The sequence below is a fragment of the Danio rerio genome, chromosome 16 (genome assembly GCF_052040795.2).
Source record: "Danio rerio strain M-AB ecotype USA chromosome 16, GRCz13ab, whole genome shotgun sequence".
Lineage (NCBI taxonomy): Eukaryota > Metazoa > Chordata > Actinopteri > Cypriniformes > Danionidae > Danio > Danio rerio.
In genome coordinates, this window is record NC_141036.1 from 31,077,769 (window position 1) to 31,105,606 (window position 27,838).

The 27,838-nt window shown below is 35.3% G+C and overlaps 2 protein-coding genes across 2 annotated transcripts; both read left to right on the top strand.

Moving 5' to 3' along the window:
• The first annotated feature begins 8 nt into the window (after positions 1–8).
• On the top strand, positions 9–11,673 carry fsbp (fibrinogen silencer binding protein). Its single transcript, XM_087287117.1, has 4 exons — positions 9–80; positions 4,144–4,318; positions 4,534–7,066; positions 10,865–11,673. The coding sequence occupies exons 3-4, from the start codon at positions 6,669–6,671 to the stop codon at positions 11,448–11,450; spliced, it is 984 nt and encodes a 327-aa protein (XP_087143243.1). The 5' UTR covers positions 9–80; positions 4,144–4,318; positions 4,534–6,668; the 3' UTR covers positions 11,451–11,673.
• rad54b (RAD54 homolog B) lies at positions 9–27,692 on the top strand. Its single transcript, XM_087287081.1, has 15 exons — positions 9–80; positions 4,144–4,318; positions 4,534–4,750; positions 12,166–12,297; positions 14,412–14,705; positions 17,416–17,578; positions 17,657–17,882; positions 18,175–18,382; positions 18,474–18,613; positions 19,290–19,586; positions 19,694–19,842; positions 21,641–21,902; positions 24,770–24,836; positions 25,131–25,331; positions 27,038–27,692. The coding sequence occupies exons 2-15, from the start codon at positions 4,145–4,147 to the stop codon at positions 27,259–27,261; spliced, it is 2,754 nt and encodes a 917-aa protein (XP_087143207.1). The 5' UTR covers positions 9–80; position 4,144; the 3' UTR covers positions 27,262–27,692.
• Positions 27,693–27,838: the final 146 nt, after the last annotated feature.

The following is a 27,838-nucleotide window of genomic DNA, read 5'->3' on the forward strand; positions in this document are numbered from 1 at the left end:
GTCCGCGGGAGACTCGTTTTTGAGGGAGTTTTTGTAAATAGGCAAAGTGATTGACATACGAGAGGAAACTCGATAACAAGGTAAGCGGTTTACGTATTGCTTATGTACAATTAGTAGATTAAATTCAAATGCATTTGACATGTTTTGAGATGTGTAAGGAATCGGTCAGCGCGGCTCAACGTTACATTGTTTACCCGTGTTTTGCTAACGACAGCAACAGATGCTTGCCTGCTTGCTAAAAATGTCCTGTTCGCAAAGGGATGGTTCGCCCAAAAGGAAACTATTTATTTGTTTATCACATTCTTGTCATCCCCAATGAGTATGACCTTCTTAGCATTATTTATGAGCTGGTTCTCTTTAATGATATATATATAGATGAGCTACCCCGCGTTGTCCGATTCATGAACAAATGAAATGACTCTTATGAACTGGATCTTTTTAGTGAATCATAAACCCTCTGATACGGAAGAATTTGCAGTTCATCAGGGCTGCTTATTACACTTTAATAATAATATTTAACATCATGTATAATATGATTGATTAGGTAGTAAATATTGCATTCATAAAGAAAAAAATCCTAAAAAGTCATACTAAACTGTAATTATAAAAAAGTCAACAAAAGTTCTTTTTTTCAATTTCTGTGTACATACCTCAAATCAAAGCACTTTAACTGTCACATTAGCAGCAGCAGCACGTGTGCTATGATGAATGAAAATCTATTAAGGTAAAGTTTCTCCAAAATAGTGTAATTCCAAGAAAGTATTCTTTGCCAATGCTAAATATGGAAATCTAATCCTATTATCAGTCAACGACTGTCAAAGTACAACACTGTTCACAGTCAAATAAATAGGGCTAATGTTGTTTTCAAGTAATACTTACATGTGACTTTCGATTGAATTTTCAAAGTACCATGTTAAACAATGTAGGCAGCATGTCACAAGTTGTCACTGTACGAATGTGCGGATATTTAACCAGCTTTACCTAAATTGAATAGCTTAGGTGCTGGCTCCAGACTACAGACAGTGCATAATACAACAAAATACTCAAAAATAAAACAATAAACTATTAAAAATGCTGACAATAAATGAGCAATTCCAGCGTTATGGGTGTGACATTTTGAGTAAAAAATTCAAACATAAATACACAGAGAAAATCTATGATAACATTATATTGCACCATCTGTTTATATTTTCCAAAACAACTAACCACAGAGTTATGGGATCAGAAAAATATCAATCTGTAAATATTATTTATATTTTAAAGAGGAAAGTAAACATGCGTTATGGACGTGACCAAAAAAAGTATGCGAGTTTACAGTATACAACATACTTTGTAGAAATTCTGTGAATTAAACTGCACAACCCAAATGAAACAATGCTAATCTAAAGGATAAGAGTCGGCTTACTATAAAAACAAAAATCATTGATTTTATTTTAGTTGACATTTTTGCATTTATGAGGAAAAAGCTTGGTTATGGATCATGTGACAGATGTAAAATGCCACTTTTGTGACTTTGGTAAATCAAATATATTAGTTTGACAACATTGACTCAGACATTTATGAGTATTTCTAGAGTTCTGTGAAATACGAGCCTACACAAAGAACCTAGAAAGGATTTTGCTATTTTGGTGAACATTTGCATGGAATTGCTCAAATTTGTAAAGAAAAAAACACACATTACACCCATGTAGACACAGACAAGTACAAAGTCAAAAAGGTGTACACATTGACTGTTGATGGTGTATAAATAATTTAGGCAATATTGGTTTGGATTTGTCACTGGAAAGATGATTTTCTATTGAATTGGATTTGTCATTAGAAAGGAGATAATTTGTGTATTTGTATATCATTTTTTTAAATTTGTTTTCTTATTTTGTGTTTGAATGTTTTTGTTCTCTTAAACCAGTGGTTCTCAAACTGTGGTACATGTACCACTTGTGGTACGCAGAGGAATGAAATATGTCATGTACATACTACACACATTTAAAAATTTATCAGAAATTATGTATATAATATGCCGTATATGACATATAGCCTATATTTCTGAGGTAATCTGCCATGTTTTTAACTGTGCAGAGTTGTAGCTGCTTTACTGGGCCTACTACGCTACTGTATTTCAATACTGCTCATTTTTGGTGGTACTTGGAGAGACATTTTTTTTCTGAGGTGGTACTTGATAAAAAAAAGTTTGAGAACCACTGTCTTAAACTACTGTTTTATCATTGTGTGTTTTGAGTAAACTGTTAACCTTTTAAAACATTTAACCACTTTACCAGTTTAAAAGAAATTTGCTAATTATTTCTTAAATGTAGTTTTCATAAATTTTTGTTCTTTTATACTTGATGCTAATGAAAGGGTCAGAAATGATATTTTCTATTAAATAAAGTTTATATTTCTGTTTCACAGTTTGAATTAAGTTTCAGGGGTATCTTTTGTATCCGTAATAGCAATTTTCGGATTACTTTAGTAAATCAGAATGCTATAAATATAAACCATTAATAATAAATTGGTATTTAAATTCATATATATAAAAACAACACGTTACAGTGTAGGACTGCAATTTTATGACAATTTATTTACATAATTCAGATTTACACTTCATGTGTACATTCATTCATTTATTTTCTATTCAGCTTAGTCCCTTTATTATTCTGGGGTCGCCACAGAGGAATGAACCGCCAACTTATCCAGCATATGCTTTACGCAGCAGATGCCCTTCCAGCTGCAACCCATAACTGGGAAACAACCACTCACACACATACACCATGGACAATTCAGCCTACCCAATTCACCTGTACCGAATGTCTTTAGACTTGTGAGGGAAACCAGAGCACCTGGTGGAAACCCACGCGAACATGGGGAGAACATGCAAACTCCACACAGAATTGTAAACTGTCCCATTTGAGGCTCGAACCAGCGACCTTCCTGCTGTGAGGCGACAGCATTACCTACTGCACCACTGCATTGCTCTGTTTACATTCAACAACTAATTAACTAATCTAGTACATGCCTCTGATTAATTAGTACATTTATAAACTCAAAATAAATAATTGATCGATCATATGGCTCAAAACATATTGCTCGATCATATTGCTCAATACTCAATACTTTTAAATAGATTTATTTAAAAAATAAATCTAATGCAATGTATGCAGATCTGTTTCACAACAACATCTTGTAAATCTGAAATATAAAAACCCTCTTTTCTACAAATTAGTGAAATATATAACGTAACCCCACAAACATAATGGTAAACAACAATGGAAAGCCCTGCAAGCAAGTGAAATAATACAAATATGAAACACTACATATAAAAGTTGATCGAAAGACTGAATAATTAATATGCATAGTTAATGAATGAATAAGGAAAAATCAGTTAATAAATTGCAAAAATGTCTAGTGATGGTATATTTAAATTTTTATAAGTTGCATGTGAAATTTATACTCAAGAACATGAAATGATACTAATGTATGTTTGTGATATGGTTTCACACACACACACAGAGAGTGCTCCAATCAATCCTTAGGTCATTCTGATCAAATATCTCATTTAGGAAAGTAAAAGTCCCCTTTTACTCTGATCTTCAGGGTTTTATGTAAGGCTGTACAAAATATATTGTTTCAGCATCAATATCACAATGTGTTCACAAGTAATAGTCACATCGCAAGATATGTTGAGTCTTATTGATAGTTAAACAGGATCCACAGAATTGTATTTAATTACTGTATTTATACAGAATATATACATTTTATGCAAAAATAAAATTTCTTGCGAATATTTGTCTTATTTCTAGTCCAAATATCTTCATTTGAATGCAAAAACACAATTATTTTACTTCCTCCACTGGCAGATCATTTCACTTGGAAAAACTCCTAATTTTGACTTATTTCTTGTCAAGTTGAAAACTAAACAATATTTTTACTTGACCTAAGAATTTTTTAATATTTGGACTATAAATGAGACAAAGAAAAGTAAGAAAAGCATTTTTTGCTGTTAGGCTTGCCAGAAAACCGTCAAATACTGCTATTCAAACTATCTTGTGAAATCATATCGCAATATTTATCACAGAAAAATAAGATATCACCTGATTTTTCCAGTATCGTGCAGCTCTAGTTTCATGGCATGTGTGTCTTTATTGACAGAATGCGCAGATCTGGAGCTCCGAGTCAGCTCCGTGGAAATGCTGCTAAGAAACCCAGATTTATGCCACCGGGGCCAGCGAGGAATGATGGAGCACCTTGTTTGGATCCCCAACCAGAACCATCACAACCCTCACCGCCTCCCATACCTGCTTTGAAAAATGTGCTGCTCAATAAGGTCAAATTAATAATTAAAAAACCTGATAATTAAAAAATGGACATGCAATGTTTGTTATTATGTGCATTATTAATATGTAATGCTAATAATAATGTTTATTCGGGTGAGTTCTTGATGTGTGTTACGGCAACAATGGCGATATGGAAAGAAATGATCCTGACGAGGTGCATTTTGCTTCATTTGTGATTGGGTTTAAAAGTTATTTCTCCCAGCAGGTCCAGAGGTGTTTGAGTGGTGGAGATGCTCCAGCTGCAAGTGATGCTCCAGTAGGAAGTAAGGCACTAGCCAGGGTCCTTGGTGCTGCGGTTCCTCAGGGGGAATGTAAGGAAAACAACATCAGGTCTATGCCTGACTTTCCTGAACCCGAAGAATCAGTAAATAAAGACAGGCGCTCACCACCGCTAAACACTCATGCTAGCTGCACAACAACTGGTAAGAACACTGTCACTTTCATATTTTATGTGTCCTTGTTATCATTGAATGATGTATGTTGACTAAAGGCATATGTCAATAAATGCTAAGCAGTATGGTTAGTGTAATAAAAAGGTATTTTCATTTGGTTACATAACATTAAATACACTTGTTAAGTCAGGTGTCTCCAGTCACCATGGGTTCTGGGTTCAAACTGACTATGATATACCAAAAGCAAAATAATAAAATGATTGTGATGTACACTAACTTTTATGATAGTGAACTCACAGATGACCAGACAGTGATTACGTTTTTTTATGATTCTTTAAAATATTGGTGTCTAGTATGGAGGACCAGGAGTGCTGGCCAGAATCAAAAGGAAGAATCAAATTATCAATTTAAATTAAAATGTGTGTAAATTAATCGCTATTTAAAAGGACAAATAAATAAACATATTTAAATGTGTTTATTTAAATTATGTTTTTTAAATGTCATTGAGTAAAGCAATAAATTAATGCATTTAAAAATAACTTTTAAATTGGAAAAGCAAGTGTCAAATAAAGAAAAAAGCATTTGTCAAATGTCTCTTTTTTTAACTATTTAAATAGTGCATTTACATGCACTTTAAATGATCTATAAATATATGTTTTTATTGTTTGATTAATCAGCGTTTTAAAACATAAATTAAACAAACATTTATAAAATTGTGTATTTATTTTAACATTTAAAAGTTATTTTAAAACCATTGATTTATTGCTTTATTAAATGACATTTAAAAACACAATTTAAATAACCACATTTAAATATGTCTTTTTATTTGTTCATTAAAAATACACATTTTAATGATGAAACAGGTAGAATTATGTCTTTTCATTAAATTTCTTTCATAATTTCTTGTTGATGTTTGATAATCATGTGCCCTCAACATCATTAACCCAGTTCTCTTGTTAACAGTCTAATTAAATGTCTTTTTTTCTCGTTTATAGCGTTGTTGTTAACTTTTCAAATTGTCGCCAATAATAAATATCACGTTAATAAATAATATAATCTGTTGATTTATAAACGATTACATAATTTGCTAGATTGTTGTGCTCTAAACTCCGATTAATAAAGAGGAAATGTAACTGGTTTAGACGCTTTTTCTCAGTACAGTAGAAGGGGAAAAAGGAAAAGAATTCAGCAAGTGCTCGAGTTGAACAAACTGCGCCTCTATCGCCCTCCTTTAACTTCGGCTTTAACTGAAACTAACCAATCAGGGCGCTCTGTTCGCTTGACTGACAGGCACTATATGTGCGATGCGATCAGCCGCGCACAGATTCAAGACAGAGCAGAGCTGCTTACTACAAGCTGTTAAGCAATTGTCAGCAACTGGTGTCTCAAAAGAAGTTCTCTCTCTCTCTCCCTCACACACAAACTGTCTTTCGAGACGCGTATAATGCGCGAGCTCGTTAAGCGTCAGTTTAATGTTTCCCTCTGGCGCTTCAGCGGGCGCGCGAACTCACTCTCTGCTGTCAAAACGCGGACTTAACGCGACTGAAACATAACGCGCTCAAAACGCGCACTCGGTCGTTCGCCGTTAAAAAAATGCAACACATGTCGCCGCTATGAGCGGCACAACAGAGCTCCGCTGTGTTTCTAGACTAATGTAGTCGGGTTTGTTATGTAGGTCAGGCCAGGCTTAAGCAGCTTTACTGAACCTGCGTCAGCTTAAGCTAAAAGGAATTCCAGCAAAGCCCTCCCCGGGTAGGCGTGGGCCTAATCGAGGCTGGCCTAGTTAAGCCTGATTCTTTTTCTTACGTCTGTGCGCTTGAGAGCCAGTTTGTGCATGTGTGTGTTGTTTAACTGAGACAAGCAGTGCAGCAGCCTGCGCACATAAGTGAACAGAGAAAAGAGGAGAAGCAGATCAACCCTAGAGCACCGAGACCAGCCTAAAAGCAGGATGTCTACCTTATTCATGACAAACAGCATGGTTGGCAAGGCTCGCTCCTCTAACTTCACCCTGTCTGAGAAACTGGATCTTCTACGGCTGGTTCAACCTCACATAAGAATTCTGGAGGAGCACACCAACAAACATGCCGTGATAGTGGATAAGAACCGGTGCTGGGACAGCATAGCAGAACGCTATAATAGTTTTGGAGGCGAGAGGCCCCCCAGAACTGCGCAGGGCCTTCGGACCCTCTATAAACGACTTAAAGAAAGTGCCAAGCAGGAAGTTCTTCAGCGCAGCCACGCCCAGCCTGAGTACAGGGGCAGCATCTCGGAGCCAACCAAGCGCATCATGGAAATGATTCCTCAGCTGTTTCACGTAGGGGACAAAGAGCCCAGCACACTCCACAGGTGAGATTAAACAGATACACACATACACAGACAAAACAAAAGTAACACTCATCATCAGGGGCATATGCAATTTAAAAAACGAAATATCAGCCAAAGGAGAGTTTAAACCAAATAATAGGTTGTGCAATTAAAACCATTCGTTTGCAATTTAGGAGGCCTAATTGGCTTCGCTGATGTTAATTTAAAAAAATAGTGATTAATGTTTTGACTAACTTCTTTCCCCAATGTTGCTAAGTGTCACACACAGCCAATTAGAGGTCAAATTAACTCAAGAGACACCCAAGCATCATTTTGACTGATTTCTATTTTTTTCTGTCATATGCAATCAAAACTCATTGTAGTCTCAAACACTGGCTGTCTTTTTACTCCTGTGCCAGAGGTAAGCTGCAGCGCTGAAGGGATTTGGCTGTCATTAAATGTATTTCCGATGCTGCAGTAATTCCAGGTTTGCCACCGTGTGCCAGAAGAGTTACTTTCCGCTGGCATCTCTGTCTTCTCTATCTTGGACTTTCTGTTGTGTTGACAAAATAACAGGTCTTTCTTTTTGGTCTCGGTCACCACATGTTTAATTCAGCTGAGAGCTGTGCATGAGTATGATAACTGCTTCATTTAATCACATGGATTTAATTTCTCTTTAAACAGACTGTGATTACTGTTTGTTTTTTATAAGTGAAGTTTAATGGTAAACCCCTTTCTTAGAGACTCATATTTTGAGAATTCAAAAATTGTAAACTCTTGCATTAAGATTAAAATAAAGACATTAACACTGATGGCCAGATTGGAAATAAACATAGTTGTGGTTTGGTTGATTTACAACATTTTTATCATACATTTGCTACATTCAAATTTATTTAAAGTTTTGACACAGGTTTGTTTAAGGGGGGAAAATGCTTGTTTTAATATTTGCATTAGTGTATAAAAGTTCAATTTAACAATTATTTACCAGTCTGCCAGTCTATAGTCAAAATTTAGCTTAATGCTAGACAGTATTCTCAATATGTTTTTCAAATTGTTGTAATTAACTGTAACGTAAAGTTCACACTAAGGGCTTAGTAACTACTAGCTAGTTTGTAACTAAATTTTGTTCTTTTTTTCAGTTGCACCACGTTCATAAGGCAAAATTTAGTTAGTAGGTCGTAAGCTCTACGTAAAGTCACACGTTGTCACGTTGAATGATGTAATATCCAATAAGAATTTAGAAGAATTCAGTTTAACATTCACAACGATCTGAAACAGTCTATAGTCTAATTTCTGCTTAATGCTACAAAGTATTCTCAATATAGTTGTCTCGTTGTTGTAATTAAATTTGCATAAATATGGCAATATAAACCATAAAGAATTTAGTGTTTCAAGAAACTGGTACCCAAAGTGCGAATTACAAGGGGGTTTGGGGGAAGGTCTGACCCCTCTAATTAACGTTTGATCCCCCTCTGAAGAACATCAAAACAAGATGTGTGGGGGAGTCTACTCTTTAATAGTTAAGAAATAGTTTTCTCTGATCTGTATCTTAAATAATATTACTAAATAAAATAATAGATAGTGTAAATATACATTTGGTATTGTAAGCTAAGAAAATATTATATACTTTTCCTTCTATGCTAATGAAGGACTACTGAGACATTCCAAGCATGGGATGGGTCCTCCTGGTGAGGCAGAGTTCCTCACAGCTCCGATACACATCTCTGCTATTTGCTTACAGTAACCATGTGCTCTTCACCATACACAATTCATCTGCTTGTGTTCTTCCTTCAGATAACTTTGTCATGTTTGGTGTCATTTGACAGTTTATGACTTCAGTGTTGTAGTGATGAAATCAACAGAGACATTGATTGATTATATTTCAATCTATAATATATTTACTATTGTTGAGTCATGGCCTGAGGAGAGTATGTTAATGTTCTTCTCCCCCACTTTATCTCCTCAACTTTGCTCTCATATCCAGCTGGTTTGGGGGTTGGTTTTCACTCATGTTTGACAATGCTTTGCTCAGGGTATAATAAGGAAAGGTAACCGTTAATCTGGGAGAATGGCTTTTACTCTGCATCTCCCTCACACCAGTGCGTAGCCTCATATGCTAACAAAGGCAGTTTAACTGTCTTTGTTGCTTAGCAGTGCATATGTTACAGCTAATTTCTTAATACAGTATGTTAGTTTGTATCATTCTAATGTCTGTAAATTTAAACATGTAACTTAATAAACAACTTTGCCTGCTTTAAGATGTTGAGATTCTTTCTCTTTATCAATGATGATAACAACTTTAATGGAGTCAGATTAGTTACAGTGGAGTCAGATAAATAATGAATTTAAACACGTCATCCTTCAACTGCTTTCTGTTTCCGATTATTGGTTCAGAATAGCAGCGTAAGCTTCAAGCCTTATAGTATATTCATACCATTTTGAATGGCTGTTTGCCGCAAAAATATGAATTTAGCTGTTTGAAACTGACAAATCTAGAGCACCAACAGACAGCACAAGTGTTCACAAAACATGTTTTCTGTAAAATAGGCATTTGTACTGTAGATTGTTTATAAAACTAGATGTATAGTTTGTATTTTATTATACACTTGATCACACATGGAAGTTAAACAGTATAATAAAAATAAATGTGCAGTATTTCATGGTCATCCATTAATAGGTGCAGGAATACAAACCTGTCACCATTTATTTAATCACAAATGTCATCCAGAACCACTCAATATCCCTCAAAAAAAAAAAAAAAGTTTGAATAATAAATAAATGTAGTTGAATTAAATTTATAACTGGTTCACTGAGGTATATTACCGAACATGACTGTAAAACTTGACCCCCGCTATCATCAGTTTATAAGTGGCACCTGTCCTGGTATCTTTCCTTCTAGTAATCAACAAACTAAAGTGAGTTTATTTTCCATTTTACAATACATTCTTTATTAGAAGTTTGTTGATGCCCCCTAGTGTCACCCCTATTTGATAACCACTGCCCTAGATCAGGGGTTTCCAAACTTTTCAGCCCACAACCCTACAAAATAACAATACCAGTGACTCGCGACCCCCAATATCCTCTAAGGTGGTTATAGACCAATAATCCTTGCACACAACGGCCTACACATACCAATAGACCATTTCAATGTGGTGATGTCATTGGCCCATGAACATTTCCTGCTTGTTATCAAACTATTTCATAACTGTAGAAAGAGGCAATTCAATCATGTCTTAATGTTAAAACAGCTGCTATAACATTATTTTTCAATATGTGGCTCTTTTTGGATTCTCTGAAGCTATAGAAATTGCATGTAAAACAGGAAATCCGTTGGGACCATTGTTATTGTTTACATCCCTCAAAATGGTCTATGGGCCCAAGTCTATTCATTGTTTAATTTTGGAGAAGGCAACTCGGAGGCCATCCTCCATGTTCAGTTGTGGCCTGTTTTTATTTTTAATCGATGTGAGTGCTGTAGAGGTTTCAATATACATATTATATAATGTAATCACCCCAGAGGGCACAAAAAAAAATGTGAAAGACTGATGACTATTTATCTGCAAGTTGTTTTTAATGTATATTCTTAACATGTTAACAGTGTTACTATTAATTTTGTTCTTTTGTAGCTTATAGATGAAGTATGGTACTTCTAATAGTTTAATAAAATGAATTTGATTTTTGGAAATCGCCAAGTGACCCCTCCTCTTTGTCCCAACCTTAACTTTGGGAACCACTGCCTTAGATTAACAATTGAGCTTTCAATCACAATTTTAAAGAACTGTTCAAATTTACCATATTTATGTCTATTATTAATGAAGCATGTGTATGTGTCTGATTTAGGCTTCAGTTCAAAAGAAACTCTCCTGTAGAACAGCCGGGCAGCAGTCTGTCCATCCCAGCGCTGTCCGACTATCCTCCAGTCACAGCTGTTCGAGTGGAGACTGAGGATGTGAAACCGCCTCCGGATATCCACCTGATTACATCCCACGGGTCACCCATCACCATCGCCACCCCGAGCAGCCAAGCCCACCATGGCCAAAATGAAAGGGACAGTGAAGTAGTGGAAGACGAGGTAGACGAGGAGGAAGAGGAATTGGCCTCCCATGTTTATGCTGCCTCTCTTTCTCCATGCCCATCCTCTGTACACCTGCCACCGTCGCCGCTGGCACACGGGCCCAGAAGGAGCGCCTATCACACGGCGAGGACAGCATTCAAGGACCCTGCGTTTGAGGCAGAGGCTTTGCAGATGATGCGAGAGGAGCACGAGTTGCTTCTGGCCAATCATAGGAAGCTTGGTTTATATATAGAGGAGAAGAGGGAGGGGCTTAAGAGAAAGCAGCAGCTGGAGGAGGAGCTACTCCGGTCAAGAGTTAAAGTGGAGAAACTGAGAGCTGCCAGGCTGCGGCAAGGATTGCCATTGATGTGATTTTGTACACTCTCTCACTTTTGAAAGTACGTCAAAAAGGGAGCCATAAAATGTTAATTTAAAATGCTGTTTGTACAGTTGTTTCTTGTTTGTACAGTTTTTTTTAATTCAGTATGAGGATTGTTTGTGATATTTGTAGCAGAATTGTATGTTTTTAATGTGTGGATGAGAGAATTCAATTGGATTTTGTATGTGTTTGCTAATAAATACATAAATGCTTTAATCTCTGTGGTTTGAGATGGGCTTTTATTCTTTGGTTGTTACGTAGCAACAGCAATGAATGAGAGTCTTCTAAATCAAACAGTTTGTGTTAGCTTCATTTGAATGCTTATTCACAGCATAATAGGTAATATTACTACTGTATTTTCCTCTTTTGTTATTAGGTTTGTCAGACTTACAGTAAATAGCTTCTAAGCTGAGACCAACTGTCGGGCAAGACTAAATTAGTCCATTAGGAATTGGATTTGATTACTGTTGGATTTGTTTAATTAATAATTTTGAGGGCACATTAATTTAAAAATTGTATATATGATTAAGTTGTGACCTATGTAACAGTTTTGATCTCATTTAAACATGCCTGATCAGTTTATACAGTATATAGGCACATTTCTAGTTTATGAATATAATAACTGCACAGTAACTAAGCATTATGTTTGATTTAGGCTATTATTATGTTGTGTTATCGCTGCTGATTCATTATCTGTTTATTTTAAAGCTCACTACTATAGTGTTATATGGTGCAAGGCCTCTTCAAGGAAGCATAAGCGCTGGGAAGGTGATGCTGTGCTTGTTGCCAGAGGGCGAACGGTTGTCCTTAAAGACATGGAGGGCCGGGACATTGGACGAGGTTAGATAATCAAAGCACATTCGAGCAGCACATTCAGATTTGTACATAAACACGTATTTAAGGATTAAATGAGTTGACATTGTATACTAGTGTGTGGGATGCAAATTTCCCTGTTTTCTTTCATCTAATAATTTTAGTGGATCATTAAAAAAGAAACAGAACTGTTTAATGTAAATATTGGCAAATCCCTGAATATTAGTTTTTCTCACTGAACAATGTTTTGATAGCTAAAGTGCAAAGAATTCATAAAAAGTTTCAATGCCATTTTTATCTGCTGTCATTTTATTGTTTGTGAATTACATTTTGAGTTGTTATACTTTAACCTTACATTTAAGACAATATTCATCAGTCTGTTTAGGGTGCAACAGGGCACAAACATGACTGTTTAGCACGTACTTTAGTTATATATGGATACAGCAGGGGAAAAAAACACAAAATAGCTTTTTTATTTAACAGTGATTTACTTGGCTCTGTATTTTAATTAACTAAACTGTAATATTTTTTTAACAGCTACTTTTGTTATTTTTTTATTGTTTAACTTATTATTTATAGGTCATTGTAGTCTCTACAAGACTACAATAAACAAAATCCTAAACTATTGCGGTTTAAATTTAATATGTCATAATCAACATGCAAATAAAACATTGAATGCAAACATATATTGTGCGTATTGTGCATCAACATGTTAATCTATTTTAAATTAGTTGATGAAATATAGCATTCAGTGCTTTTTAAAATCATGACAGTTTTATTTAATCATTAAAGTTCTTTTAAAACAAAAGTAATATGTAGGCTAATTCAGTGCATACATTTAGGGAAATGATCTTCTCTACAGTCTATTTTTCTAACAAACCAGCTGCTGACATAGAATGACTTGTCTGTGTTAAAAGTAATACTATATGCCATTATAGGTTTTATTTACGCATCAAAAGAAACCGCATAGGCTAATAGGTTGATCAAGAATTATAAAAATCGTGGTTTCATATTTAGTTTGGAGTGGTTATAACAGTAGTGTTTTCATCTAGTAGCCATGCATACAGATTCAAAAGACTTTAGCTGGGAAAATAAGTATTGAACACAATTTTACAAAAGTATTGATCATAATTTTTACCCAAAAAAATATTTCTAAAGATAGGGTTGACTTGAATTAAATTGTGATGTTGGTAGCGACCAAAGAAATCCATATATGCAAATAAAACAAATCTACTTTTCAAATTACAAATCAAAAAACAAATCTAGTTTACAAATTAAGTTATGCAAAACAAAATAAAATGACGCAGGGAAAAAGTACTGAACACATGAATAAAGGGAGCTGTAGAAATGCAGTGAAAGTCCAGCCAGCAGCTGAAATCACTCAGTATTTTTCAGCAATTTTCTGCCCTTTATCATTGTAAATGAATATTAGCTTCTTCAGTCTAACAACTTTTATTATCAGGACAATGAAGATGAAACCAGGATAAACACTTCAGCAAGTCAGTGATCCAAAGCACAGCCAAGGAAACTCTCAAATGCTTTCAGAGAAACAAAATAAAGCTGGTTGAATGACCCAGCCAATCACTTGACTTGAATTCAAAATAAAAACAAATTGAAGGTCAGATTTGATAGACGAGACCTCAAGATTTTTACACTCTGTTGAAGTCTGTGAAAAACTCCACATGAGAGACATCTGTAAGCTGCCATCTCCAAAAAAGCCTTTTATTTAAAGTGTTAAATACATTTCAGTAGTTCAGGAGTTTTCCTTGTCATTCCATTGTTATTACACAGCGGATTTTAATTTTTTTTCATTGTTTTGTTTCATTTTTGGTTTGTATTGTTTGGGTTTTTCCCAAAATCTAGTTCAATTCCATTTTAACAGCTCCTTTAGAAACATTATCTTCAGTATAAAACATAAAGTGTTGAATAGTTATTTTCCCCTGTGTTTGAATGTATGAATGTATGAATGTATGTATGTGTGTATGTATGTATGTATGTATGTATGTATGTATGTATGTATGTATGTATGTATGTATGTGTGTGTGTGTGTGTGTATATATATATATATATATATATAAAATCACATCTAGTATTATATCCTCTCCTAGTCTTTGTGTTTGAAATCCGTATTTTTGTCTTAGGTTCAGGTTACAAGGCATCAGAGCTGGAGAGTTTGTGTGAGGGTCAGACTCTTATGGTTGGAGGGAAGCAAATAGAGGTCATGGGGGTCATATCTGATCAAGACTATGCCAAAGGCCGCTGTTTCCAAGATGCGGCTGTCGAGATTCCTGCAGAAACCCCTACAGTCTCGAAGACTCCTGCATATCGGCCGGTATCCAAAACCTTTACCAAGCCAGCGCTCAAGGGAGGCGCACTTACAGATTCTGAACTTGACAAACCAATCTGTAAACCTCGATATGACCCGAACGCACCAGGTATAGCACATATTCAATTCCACCTTTTTTTTCCAATACATGCAGGTTCTCGGCAACCATTATTTGTGTTTAATAGATATCTAAATTTAGATGTCTTAACTCAGTTTGGCCTGCCAGTGAAAATCTAATCGACGTCTAACAATAAGCCAAAGACACTAGTCATCAAATAGACTAGAATGAGTGACTGCACATGTGAAGTCTGGCTAACCATTCTATTTGATGACTTATTTATTTTTCCTGACAGCCCAAATTTACCCTAGTTATTGCCTGGATGTGTACGTTTAGATGTCTATTAGATGTATATTAATCACAAAATTGCTTGGTGGGTTATATTAATAGGGCGGTTGATACATTTAATATATATTTAATACAACAAATTTCTCACACTGCAGATCAATTGAAAATTTAAAGACTAGTTAAAAGACTAGTTAAGATCACAGTACAGCCTTATAAGAATATCATTTGTTTTTTTTTTTCATTTTCAAACCACTAGGTCTTACCTATTTGTCAGCAATAAGATTTAAATTATATTATATTATATTATATTATATTATATTATATTATATTATATTATATTATATTATATTATATTATATTATATTATATTATATTATATTATATTATACAACTCCTAGCAAAAAAGGTATGGAATGGCCACTCTTGGAAGATGTTCATTCAAATTTTTTATTGTATAGAAAAAAGCAAACACATACATGCCACAAAACTAGTTTCATTCAACAATCCAAACTTCTGGCTGTATGAAACACTTAAAAAGCTACAGAAAGAACACGAGTCAATTACAACTGTTTTTACAGATCAAACAGAGGAAAAAATTTGGAATCAGCAATTAAAAACACCACTAGAACTTTTTGCACCACCTCTGGCTTCTAGTAACAACTTGAATCTGAGGCAAGGATTGAACAGTATTCTTAATCAGTCTTTCACCAAGTTTGTCTTCTTGCAGTTGCCAGAAAAGCTTTAGAGGTTGGAGCCTTGTCATAGACCACTTTCTTTAATTTCCACCACAGATTTTCAATTTGATTGAGGTCTGGATTATTTGCAGGACATCCCAATGACATTATATGTCTTTTCTGTGGGGAATTTTGCCCTATGTCGCGATGCATTATCATTTTGAAAAAGTTTGTCAACATCACCAAAGATCCTTTCAATTGGCCCTTCGCTAAGCCACACCCAAAAATCGCCACCCACCAATCGTGGCCTAGCAACTGTAGCAACGCGCAGGGGCTCTGTCAAGCTTTCGCACAAGGGAAACAGAGCAGAGTGTTGTGCATTATATGGATTGTGCAAATTTGATACTCGGTATGCTTAAAGTTTGGATGGGATGGTTGAATTTTTTCCCTTTTTAAAACCATAAACCCAAGAAGAGAAAAGCCAGCGTGGATCAAGCTGTGTGAGGGGCGCTAAAGTAGCGGAGTTAAGTTGTTTTGTTTTGATACTCCTGACACAGTGATAGACCGACAGTAATAACTCACAAACCTATTACCCTAAACAGATCTAAACTACTCCAACAAAAACACAAAGCAGGTTCTGTTTCACAGCTGTCTTTTTTTTTTTTTTGCTCGATTTTGTGAGTAATGCTCCGTTTAAGCCTTCGCCATAGTAACTTAATCATACTAATAGCGAATAGCTTATTTCAATCAGCTTGGTTCAACACCTCTCTAAGGTGTGCAAACACTTTTTTTTAACAGAAGACTAAGTAGTTAAAGTTATCATATACAGTTATTTGTTTTAAAACTGCTAAGTGCGTGGTGATTCCATATAATTTTCCTCAGATTTGTGTGATTCCATATTTTTTCCTCTGTTTGATCTGTAAAAACAGTTGTCATTGACTACAGTGTTCTTTCTTTTTTAGGTGTTTCATACATCCAGAAGGTTGGATTGTTGAATGAAAATAGTTTTGTGGCATGTATGTGTTTGTTTTTTTCTACACAATTAAAGAGTTGAATGAACATCTTCCAAGAGTGTCGATTGCATACTTTTTGCCAGGGGCAGGGTTTATACAGTCATGGAAAACCTGAAAAAAAGTCAAGGAATTTTCCATGACCTGGAAATTTTTTTGAAAAAACAGAAAAACCCACAAGGTATTGGAAAAAATCATGGAAATTACATTTACATTTAGCAGAAATTTTTGTCCAAAGGGACTTAAGCTGCGGTCACACTAGAGCTTGTGCTTGCAAAATTCTGTCGTATGGCGCTTCGAAAAGGGGGCGGGATTAAACAAAATGATTAGACATGTATAAAAGTGAGTGATTGCTCCATATTTTAAATTTCTTATTTTAAATGATCTTCTACTGGTCTCATGCGATCACCTGATTTGATTTTGCAGGTAAGGATTATGTGTTTTATGATATGCTGTAATAAATTTAAACATTCCTTATGTTTACCACGTATATCTTGACATTACATGAAACATTAGGTCATGAAAATTTACTTGAAAGTCCTGGAAAAATCATAGAACTTTTGTAGTAAAAATGTGTATGAACCCTGCAGGGGTTGTATTATAGGTCAGACAAATATGTTACATTTTTGTATAAACATGTTCGCTGAATGACATCTCAAATTTCTACAATTTATTTAAATTTTATTTTTAGAAATTACAAATTTCTAAATTTAAATAAATTTAATTTAATTTTTGTTTAATTTATTTTACATTTTATTTTATTTACAAGTTATTGATTTTCATCCTTAGGAGCCCTGGTGATGCCACGGCCTACAGCAGATCACCAGTGGCAGTATAATAAATCTGGAGCTCCACTGGTTGACGTGGTCATCGACCCTCACTTGACTAATCACCTTCGGCCACATCAGAAAGAGGGCGTTGTCTTCCTTTACGAATGCTTAATGGGAATGAGGTAAATAAGAGTTGATCGGTTGTTGCTATGTTCTTCATATGCTCGTCTTTGTTTACACACATGTTTGTGTTTTCGCAGATTGGCTGGCCGCTGTGGGGCGATTCTAGCAGATGAGATGGGATTGGGGAAAACTCTGCAGTGTGTTTGTGTTTTGTGGACATTACTCAGGCAGGGGCCCTATGGTGGACGTCCCGTAATGAAAAGAGCACTTGTGGTTTGTCCTGGAAGTTTGGTGAAGAACTGGGCTGCTGAGTTCAACAAGTGGCTGGGCAGAGAGAGAATCAGTGTTTACACCGTGGACCAGGTGTGTACAGAAGTCATTATCATGTGTTAATTTGCTGTTCTATTATAATCAAACACTTTAGCTATTTAATGATTTATAGTTATCTATGTTGCTTTTTCCCTCTGCTTCATAGTTTTATGGTACTTGATACATTTTACTTTTTAGATTATTTTAATGAAAAGAAAGCTTAAAATAACAGCATTTAACTGAAATAAAGACTTTTTGTTACATTAGAAATGCCTTTCACTGAATTTCATATGTCCTTGAATAAAAGTAAGTGTTTTTTTAAAGCATATATATGTTGTCTCTGCAGGATCACCGTGTGGAAGACTTTGTTTCTTCTCCTCTTTGCTCCGTCATGGTCATCAGCTATGAGATGTTGTTGCGTTCTGTGGACCGGCTGAAAGAGCTGGATTTTGGAGTCCTCATCTGCGACGAAGGTCATCGCCTAAAAAACAGCAACATCAAAACAGCTGGAGCTCTCACAGCCCTCTCATGCACACGCCGGCTTATATTAACAGGTTTTACTTTTTATTTATATATTTCAGTCAAACACACATACATGTAAGTGCAGTAGTATAATATGTATAAAATGACTAATTCATTTAACAGGTACTCCGGTGCAGAATGATCTGCAGGAGTTTTATTCAATCATCGAGTTTGTAAATCCAGGAATTCTGGGAACATCTGCGGCCTACAGGAAGATTTATGAAGAGCCCATTCTCCGATCTCGCCAGCCCAGCTGCACCGAAGTAAGAAGATATAATCAAACATCTCCATAGGGAAATAATAACAGACAAATTATTTTCTTGTAATTGGTGATATAAGAATTGATCTTTGTAATTAAATGATGTACATATTTTCAAATATTCATAAATAAAATGCAAAATATTATATTTACATAAATTACATCATTGTACAATTTTATCATATACTATTTTCTATATATTTTTAAATTATTTATTTGTTTATTTATTTTATTGTTATAATAATAATAATAATAATAATTACATATATTAATTGATTTAGGTGGTATACAATTGTATATAATAAAATTGTAAAGATGACATTTATATATTTCAATTGTTAAATTAAATGATTTATTTGTTTATTTATTTTATTGTTATAATAATTATTAATTGATTCAGATTGGTTCAAATTTTATGTAATAAAATTGTAATGATGAAATATATATTTAAAATACATAATTATATTTACATATTTTATTTATTGAATTGTTTGTTTGTTCATTTATTTATTTAAATAAATATTTAATTTTATTATTACAATTATTATTTTGTTTGTTTGTTTTTAACTTTATTTTTTACCCCAAAATTACCCTACACTTCCCTTCATCCCCCTGGGTGTCCCCAGATCCCAGTTTAAAAATCAGAACATTCCCCCTGACTCTAAATCTGTGTGTTTCAGGAAGAGCGGTGTATTGGAGAAGAGCGTGCTGCTGAGCTCTTTCGTCTGACAGGTGTCTTTACATTACGCCGCACTCAGGAGATCATTAATCAGTATTTATCTGAGCGGATTGAGTGGACTGTGTTCTGCAAACCCACTGAGCTGCAAATTCGTCTGTATAAGGTCCTGCTGTCCACACGACCCATAAGAGCCTGTCTGTCTGGCTCTCACACTTACACACACAGCCCTCACCTTGTATGCATCAACGCCCTTAAGAAGCTCTGCAACCACCCTGCGCTGCTCTACAACACACTACAGGTACGGATGTGCTCTGTCATGCTCTTTATTTCAATATTACAGCAGCTTTTTTCATTGCTATGTTATAAATTCAAGTGCTTGATGATTTTCTTTGTGTTATTCAACAGGAAAAGTCAGATGAGATGTATGAGGGTGAAGTGAAGGAGCTCTTTCCTGAGGAATACTCCACCGGCGCCTTCAGCACAGCAGACTCTGGCAAACTTTTAGTGTTAACAGACCTGCTGTCAGCCATACAGCATGTCAATCGCACAGACAGGTACCACACATTCCTTTTTTCACTATTTATTATTGGCCTTTTTGCCTTTATTGTGATAAGAAACAGAAAGCAAAGTAAGACAGAGATAGGGAAGGATCTGCAAGCCAGGACTCTTTACTTGCAATGCCCGAAATGCAGTGTCGCCATATGTCGGCACACTGCTCACGAGGTTATTAATGCTGACGATACCACACATTCTACTGCAATCAGACCTCAGAATCTCATTTTACTTTAAGATTTTTCTTTTGATAAGTACAGAAAAAACATCAGTGTGTTCACACCTAGGAGATTCTTGAAGGTGGGTGCTCAATCAAGCCAAACACACTAGAAAAAATTAAAAAATCAGCACACTAGTCATAATAAATCTGTTTTTTTAAAGCTACATTGACAACGTACTGAAAAAAACATTTAAAAATCTACAGTTGAAATCAGAATTATTAGCCCCCTGTTTATTTTGAACCCCAATTTCTGTTTATAGGAGAGAAGATTTTCTTAACACATTTCTAAACATAATAGTTTGAATAACTCATTTCTAATAACTGATTTATTTTATCTTTGCCATGGTGACAGTAAATGATATTTGACTAGATATTTTTCATTTCTATACAGCTTTAAGTGACATTTAAAGGCTTAACTAGGTTAATCAGGTTAACTAGGCAGGTTAGGATAATTAGGCAAGTTAGTGTATAACGATGGTTTGTTCTGTAGACAATCAATAAAAATATATAGCTTAAAAGGGCTAATAATTTTTACCCTAAAATGTTTTTTTTTTAAATAATTTTTAAATAATTTTTTAAAATAATTTTATTCTAGCCAAAATAAAACAAATGAGACTTTCTCCAGAAGAAAAAATATTATTAGACATAGTGTGAAAATTTCCTTGCTCTGTTAAACATCATTTGAGAAATATTTTTAAAAGATGTAAATGTAAAAACACTAAATGTAAAAACATAGTCATACAAGTCACACAGGTAGTGTTGTATAATTTTTTACATGAGCACCACCAAGATGAGGTTAGATTATTAGCAGTGTTCTGCAGTGTCTTAATTTATTACTTTTGAAGATAATTCACCACTTTATTTAGGTCCACATGTAAATAGATTTTTTTTAAGTAATAGCTCTGTACTCTCCAGGGACTTCTTGCTGAGGCGACAATGCTAAACACTGAGCCACCGTGCCGCCCACAATAATTTTATATTAATCATTTATTCATTAATTTTTTTTGGCTTAGTCCCTTTTATATAATCTGGGGTCGCCACAGTGGAATGAATCGCCAACTTATCCAGCATATGTTTCACGCAGTGGATGCCCTTCCAACTGCTACTCATCACTGGGAAACATCCATACACTCTCATTCACACACACACACTATGGACAATTTTAGCCGAACCAATTCAGCTGTACCGCATGTCTTTGGACTTGTGGGGGAAACCGGAGTACCCGGAGGAAACCCACATGAACACTTGGAAAACATGCAAACTCCACACAGAAATGCCAACTGACCCTGCTGCGAGGCGAACCTGCTACCCACTACGCCACCATGCAGCCTTATATTATATTATATTATATTATATTATATTATATTATATTATATTATATTATATTATATTATATTATATTATATTATATTATATTATATTAAAAACATAACAATTATGATTTATCATAATTCTTCAACAACATATAACACCTAACATAACTGTGGTTGACCACCATCAGCATGCTGAATCTAAGAATGTCCATTAATTGACTTTATTATCAGTCTTATGTCCAGTTTCTTCTGTCTTTTTCTCCCTAGGGTTGTTTTGGTGTCCAACTACACACAGACTCTTGACTTACTCCAGGACGTCTGTGATCAGATAGGCTATAAATGGTGTCGTCTTGATGGACAGACACCAGTTGGCCAGCGGCAGAGAATTGTTGATTCCTTCAACAGCCCACATTCGTCCAGCTTTCTACTGCTGCTCAGCTCCAAAGCTGGAGGAGTGGGACTAAACCTCATCGGTGCCTCTCACCTCGTTTTATATGATATAGACTGGAATCCTGCCAATGACATACAGGTCAGTAGAAGCTACAGTAGAAAACAATAAGCCAACAATAAAACCTATGCGTATTTATTGCAGTATGACACAAAAAAGAAATAATGCAACTTGTTGCCTTTCAAAATTGGTTAGAAACAATGTAATTAGACAAGCTGATATATGACAAGGTAGACGGTTCATTCTTCTATGGCAACCCCTGATAATCAGGTACTAAGCCGAAGGAAAATAAATGAATGATTTACGACAATATGAAAATCTTTAGCCGAAAAGGCATAAAAGTTAGTGCTAGCGGTTTCTGCCTAGCAGAACATGGGAAACGAGGCCAGTTTTTAAATATGTGTCAACGGAGAGGCATCACAATACAGATCAACTGCTTTTGTGAGAAAATAGCTTATAAGTTAATGAATCGACAGCCTGTTTACTAATCTACAACATGTTTTACATTATATAAAGCATTCATGGTGAAACGTAAGTAATTTTTACCCTGATAAAAAATTATTTTTTTAATAAGAAGGCAGAGAATGTAATGCTGCAACAACTAAGACTCATTCATACATTCATTTTTTTTTGCGGCATAGTCCCTTTAATAATCTGGGGTTGCCACAGCAGAATGAACCACCAACTTATCCAGCACGTTTTTATGCATCGAATGCCCTTCCAGCCACAACCCATCTCTGGGAAACATCCACACACACTCATTCACAATCAAACACTACGGACAATGTAGCCTACTCAATTCACCTTTACCGCATGTCTTTGGACTTTGGGGAAAACCGGAACACCCGGAGGAATCCCATGCGAACGCAGGGAGAACATGCAAACTCCACACAGAAACGGCAACTGACCCAGCCGAGGCTCGAACCAGCGACCTTCTTGCTCTGAGGCGACAGCACTACTTACTGCGCCACTGCATCGCCCAACTAACACTTATTTATGGCATTTACTATACAATAACAAATAAAGAGCAATATATGTGTTAACAATGTTTGGGCTAAAATATCTTTTTGTATCTTCAGTTTTAATGTTACCTGAAACTAGACTATATTTGTATTATTGTAATAATGAGTAGGCAGCACGGTGGCTCAGTGGTCTGCACTGTCACCTTACAGCAAGAAGGTTGCTGGTTTGAGTCTTGGCTGGAGCAGTTGGCATTTCTGTGTGGAGTGTGCATGTTCTCCCTGTGTTTGTGTGGTTTTCTAGGTGCTCAATTCAATTCAATTCAATTCAGCTTTATTTGTACAGCGCTTTTACAATGTAGATTGTGTCAAAGCAGCTTCACATAAATGGTCATAGTAACTGGAACAGTGTGGTTCAGGTTTTAGTGTTTAAGTTCAGTTCAGTTCAGTTTAGCTCAGTTCAGTGTGATTTAATCATTACTGAGAGTTCAAACACTGAAGAGCCAATTCATCGATGCGTAGCTCTACCAATCCTGAACCATGCGAGGCAGTGGCGACAGCGGAGAGGGAAAAAAAACTTCACCTGATGGGAGTGAGTGCTCCAGTTTTCTTCACAGTCCAAACTCCAAAGACATTCGATACAGGTGAATTGGGTAAACAAAATTGGCTGTAGTGTTTTAGTGCATCTGTGAATGTTAGAGTGTATGTCTATTTTCCAGTACTGGGTTGCAGCTGGAAGGGCTTCTGCTTTATAAAACAGATGCTGAAATAGTTGGTGGTTCTTTCCACTGTGGTAACCCCTGATAAATAAGGGACTAAGCTGAAGGAAAATAAATGAGTGAATAAATGAATAATATTGAGTACTATGTCTGGCATGAGCCTGACTGATATTATTTATAATGCATATTAATAAATAATAGGAATTTTTGAATGTTTAATGAACACGGAATTATATTATCTTTAATAAAAAAGCAGAATTTTATAGATTAGAACTACAATCACTTGTATAACTTATGACATATGATGATGTTGATGATTATATAATAAGGGTACATAATATTTAATAAAATGCTGTTCTGTCTATAGCTTCATTGTATTTTATTATTTATATAAGCTGTTAAAAAATTTATATTCATTCACATTTCATAGTTCATTGACCAAACAGATGATTTAGTCTTCATTATTATATTAATACATGTTACAAATTTTTTTTTAAATGATTATTCATTCATTCTTTCATTTTCTTTTCGACTTAGTCTCTTTATTAATCAGGGGTTGCCACAGCGGAATGAACCACCAACTTAACCAGCATGTGTTTTACGAAGTGGTACTTCCAGCTGCAACTCATCACTGGGAAACATCCATACACGCTCATTCACAGACATACACTACAGTGAATTTAGCTTATTCAATTCACTTGTAGTGCATATCTTTGGATGGTGGGGGAAACTGGAGCACCCGGAGGAAACCCACGCCAACACAGAGAGAACATGCAACTGACCCACCAACTGACCCACCCTTAACTCGAACCAGTGACCTTCTTGCTGTGAGGCGATCGTGCTACCCACTGCGCCACCGTGACAAATCTTTCCATGATTATTTTACAATATCAATAATAAATTGAATAAATACAATAAAATAAGTTCTGCAATGTGTGTGTAAAGTCAAAAAGACTGTCGTAAAACGCTGCCCATTGACATTAATGCTGTTATATGATTGGCTGATTTGCCTCTTAGGAGGCATATTAACCATTACGCTTTTTCCAATATTAAGTAGTACAGTTTTACACCCTCCCTATAGTAAGGACATCTCTGATAAGAACACATCTGTTATACATGGACAGTTTTCTCAATTGCACTTTCAATGCAGACCACTAGGTGACAGTAAATAGCAAAAATAATGTCACCGTGATTTTTGTTTTGCTGTTTTGATTTCAATGAAATGCTGTTTTGAAGAGTTCAGATCTTCTAATAAATATTCATTTGTCAGGCCATGGCACGAGTGTGGAGAGATGGACAGAAGAAAACAGTTCACATCTACAGATTTCTCACAACAGGTAACCAAAACATTTGCACGTTACCTATAAAACGAGTGTAATCACCCTGTACAGTATGTCAGTGTGTAAAAGTAGCTGTTTGTTATGACTGTGCAACATCAAGCAGCTCTTGACCTAAAACGTCCCACAAGTGTTCATCAGTTATAATGTTTTTTACACTTCATCAATAGACTTTGTTATGACACAGATCACATGATGAGACACACTTTTATTATTTGTTGATGGAAAAAAGCATTTGTTTACAATTTGCACATGGCTTTTGGATCAGCAAAAGTGTGCATGTGTCTGTTGTAGGTTCCATAGAAGAGAAGATTTATCAAAGGCAGGTGAGTAAACAAGGGCTTTCTGGGACAGTGGTGGACCTGACCAAAAAAGCTGAGCATATTAGCTTTTCGGCTGAGGAGCTGCGAGACCTTTTTAGGTTTGACCCTAATACCACCTGCCTCACACATGACTTACTGGACTGCAAGTGCACTGGAGATGGAAATACACCAGGTAACGTAAAATACATACATAAATAAATGCAAATAATTTGAAAATAAAAGGAGAAAGCTCATGCAGATATTTATTTGGACCTTTAATTAGTTCCATACGCATGCAGTTTTGGAGAAAAAAAACATTTACAATATTTTAGACAATATTTTTGTTTGTAAGTTGGAAGAAATGTTGTCAGACTTTCATAAAATAAAACAAATATTTAGATTTAACTTAAAACAATAGCTAATAAGTACAGAAAACCTGTTCTTATGTGGTCTCTTAATTTATATGTACAGTTAAAGACATTTTTCCCGCTTATGTGAAATTCAAATTCTTCTTTAAATGTTTAAGTGATGTTTGATTGAGCAAAGACAATTTCCACATTATTTTATATTATTTTTATGATTCAAATACACGTCAATTAATCAAGCATGTCCCATGCTGTGAAAGAAATGTTACATGTCTTACTGATTTTCATGTGGCAGCATTGTGGACAGCTAAAAAGGGGCGGTATATGATGCAATGATCTTGATGTATGTTTTTTTCTTATTTATTGAAAGCCAAAGTCTAAATTGAGTCTTGATTAATTGCAAGACCCCATTTCAAATGACTAGTAAAATATTATATTATGATGTCATGGCAAAGATAAAAGAAATTAGTAATAAGAAAGTAGTTGAAAAAAATCTCTGCACTTAAAAAAAAAAGTACACAAGAAGGCTAATATGTCTTTAGCTATTTTCAAATTTTTTTTTTGTTGTGTGCGTGCGTGCGTGTGTGTGTGTGCGCACGCAGTATATGAATGCTCACTGGCCGCTTTGTTAGGTACACCTGTCCAACTGCTTGTTAATGCGAATTTCTAAACAGCCAATCACACGGCAGCAACTCAATGCATTTAGCCATGTAGACATGGTCAAGACGATCTGTTGCAGTCAGGGCCAAACTCTGTGATTTGGAGGGCCGAAAGCATTTCAAGGTATGGGGCCCTAGCATTGAAACTCAAAACACTCTCTTTCTCTATACATTTATTTCTCTGTAGATTTTTTTTTCTCTTTTAAAAAAACTGCTAAATAAACATATATTTTAAGTGGACAATTTATCTTCTTAATGTAAAATTAAATTGAATAAATTCACAAATTAGCTATTTGTGATTAGATTTTAATATTTACATGTGCAGTACGGATTTTAATATTTGCATGTTACAACCGAGGTATGCAGAAGAGTATCTCTAAAAGCACAACATGTCCAACCTTGAAGCGGATGGGCTATAGCAGCAGAAGACCACACCGGGTGCCACTCCTGTCAGCTGAGAACAGAAAACTGAGGCTACAATTCACACAGGCTCACCAAAATTAGGCAATAGAATATTGGAAAAACATTGTCTGGTCTGATGAGTCTCGATTTCTACTGCGACATTCGGATGATAATGTCTGAGAAGAGTACTTGCAGGATGTACCTTATCAAGTGGCCAGTGACTGTATTTACAGTATGTATGTATATGTGTGTTTGTGTATAAACTGTTGGCTAAATAAACTCAAGTTTTGACTATAAAACTTCAGAAAAAAGGAAACCAAATGCTGAAATTATTTAAAAGTAAGCAATTATTGGCACATACCAATTTGGTTGCCGATGATATGTCTGAATATGATTGATTATTGATGGCTGAACACTAAATTAATACATTGAATTAGTATGCCTTTTTATTAATTTCCATGTATTTGTGGCAGGTTCTGTGAAGGAGTCCAGTGAGGACACTGGAAGGTCATGTCAGCTGGGTCGCCAAGCCGACAACGCAATATCAGTCCCACAGCGAGTCAGCATGTCTGAGCTCATGCACTGGAGGCATTTTTCAGGAGCTGTTCAATCATATGGTGATATTTACCTAAATCAGGCCTGTAACCACATTACATATGCCTTTCAAAGCACTTCTAAATCCAAAACCACAGTCTAAACTCATACACTTGTATACAAACCCACTGCCCTTACACTTTGTGGAGGTAACCAATATATATAGTTTAACATTAAATTTTTCATTTTTAAATGTTTCTTCATTCATCAAAAGTTATATTTGTGTGCAGCTAGTGCACTAGTGTCCATTTAGAGACCCCGCTGATTTTGATATGAGCTCCTTTTGCCAGAATGAATCAGAGCAGTGCACAGAAATAGATTAATAACGCACTCAGAAACATTAATAGAAGAGGGAATAGTCAGACAAATGCATGAGCTCAGTCCTGTTTCTATTTTAAACCTGCCTAAAAACACAGTTTCTCTTTTAATTTGTCCAAAATGTAGCTTGCCTGTTTTTGTTGGTGTGTATGGATGCAAATGTCACATTTCGGTCGGAAATTTCTTATTAAATTATTACATTTCTTCCTCCCTTTATCACTGTTTTTTTTTAGTGTGGATAGTTTAATGTTAAACATATTTTTGATCATTACAACATTGCAGGGAAATACAGTTTTTTTTATGCACTTGTCAGTTTTCAGACTTTGGGCTTTTTAATTTTAATTAGATTTTCAGTTTAACGT

What these genes read in the sequence shown, in the direction of transcription:
- rad54b (XM_087287081.1), top strand. Translation starts at nt 4,145, where the DNA reads ATGCGCAGATCTGGAGCTCCGAGTCAGCTCCGTGGAAATGCTGCTAAG. An exon ending in AAAATGTGCTGCTCAATAAG is followed by an intron (nt 4,319 to 4,533) that starts GTCAAATTAATA and finishes TTCTCCCAGCAG; the next exon opens with GTCCAGAGGTGTTTGAGTGG. An exon ending in CTACAGATTTCTCACAACAG is followed by an intron (nt 24,837 to 25,130) that starts GTAACCAAAACA and finishes TGTCTGTTGTAG; the next exon opens with GTTCCATAGAAGAGAAGATT.
- fsbp (XM_087287117.1), top strand. Translation starts at nt 6,669, where the DNA reads ATGTCTACCTTATTCATGACAAACAGCATGGTTGGCAAGGCTCGCTCC. An exon ending in GAGCCCAGCACACTCCACAG is followed by an intron (nt 7,067 to 10,864) that starts GTGAGATTAAAC and finishes TGTCTGATTTAG; the next exon opens with GCTTCAGTTCAAAAGAAACT.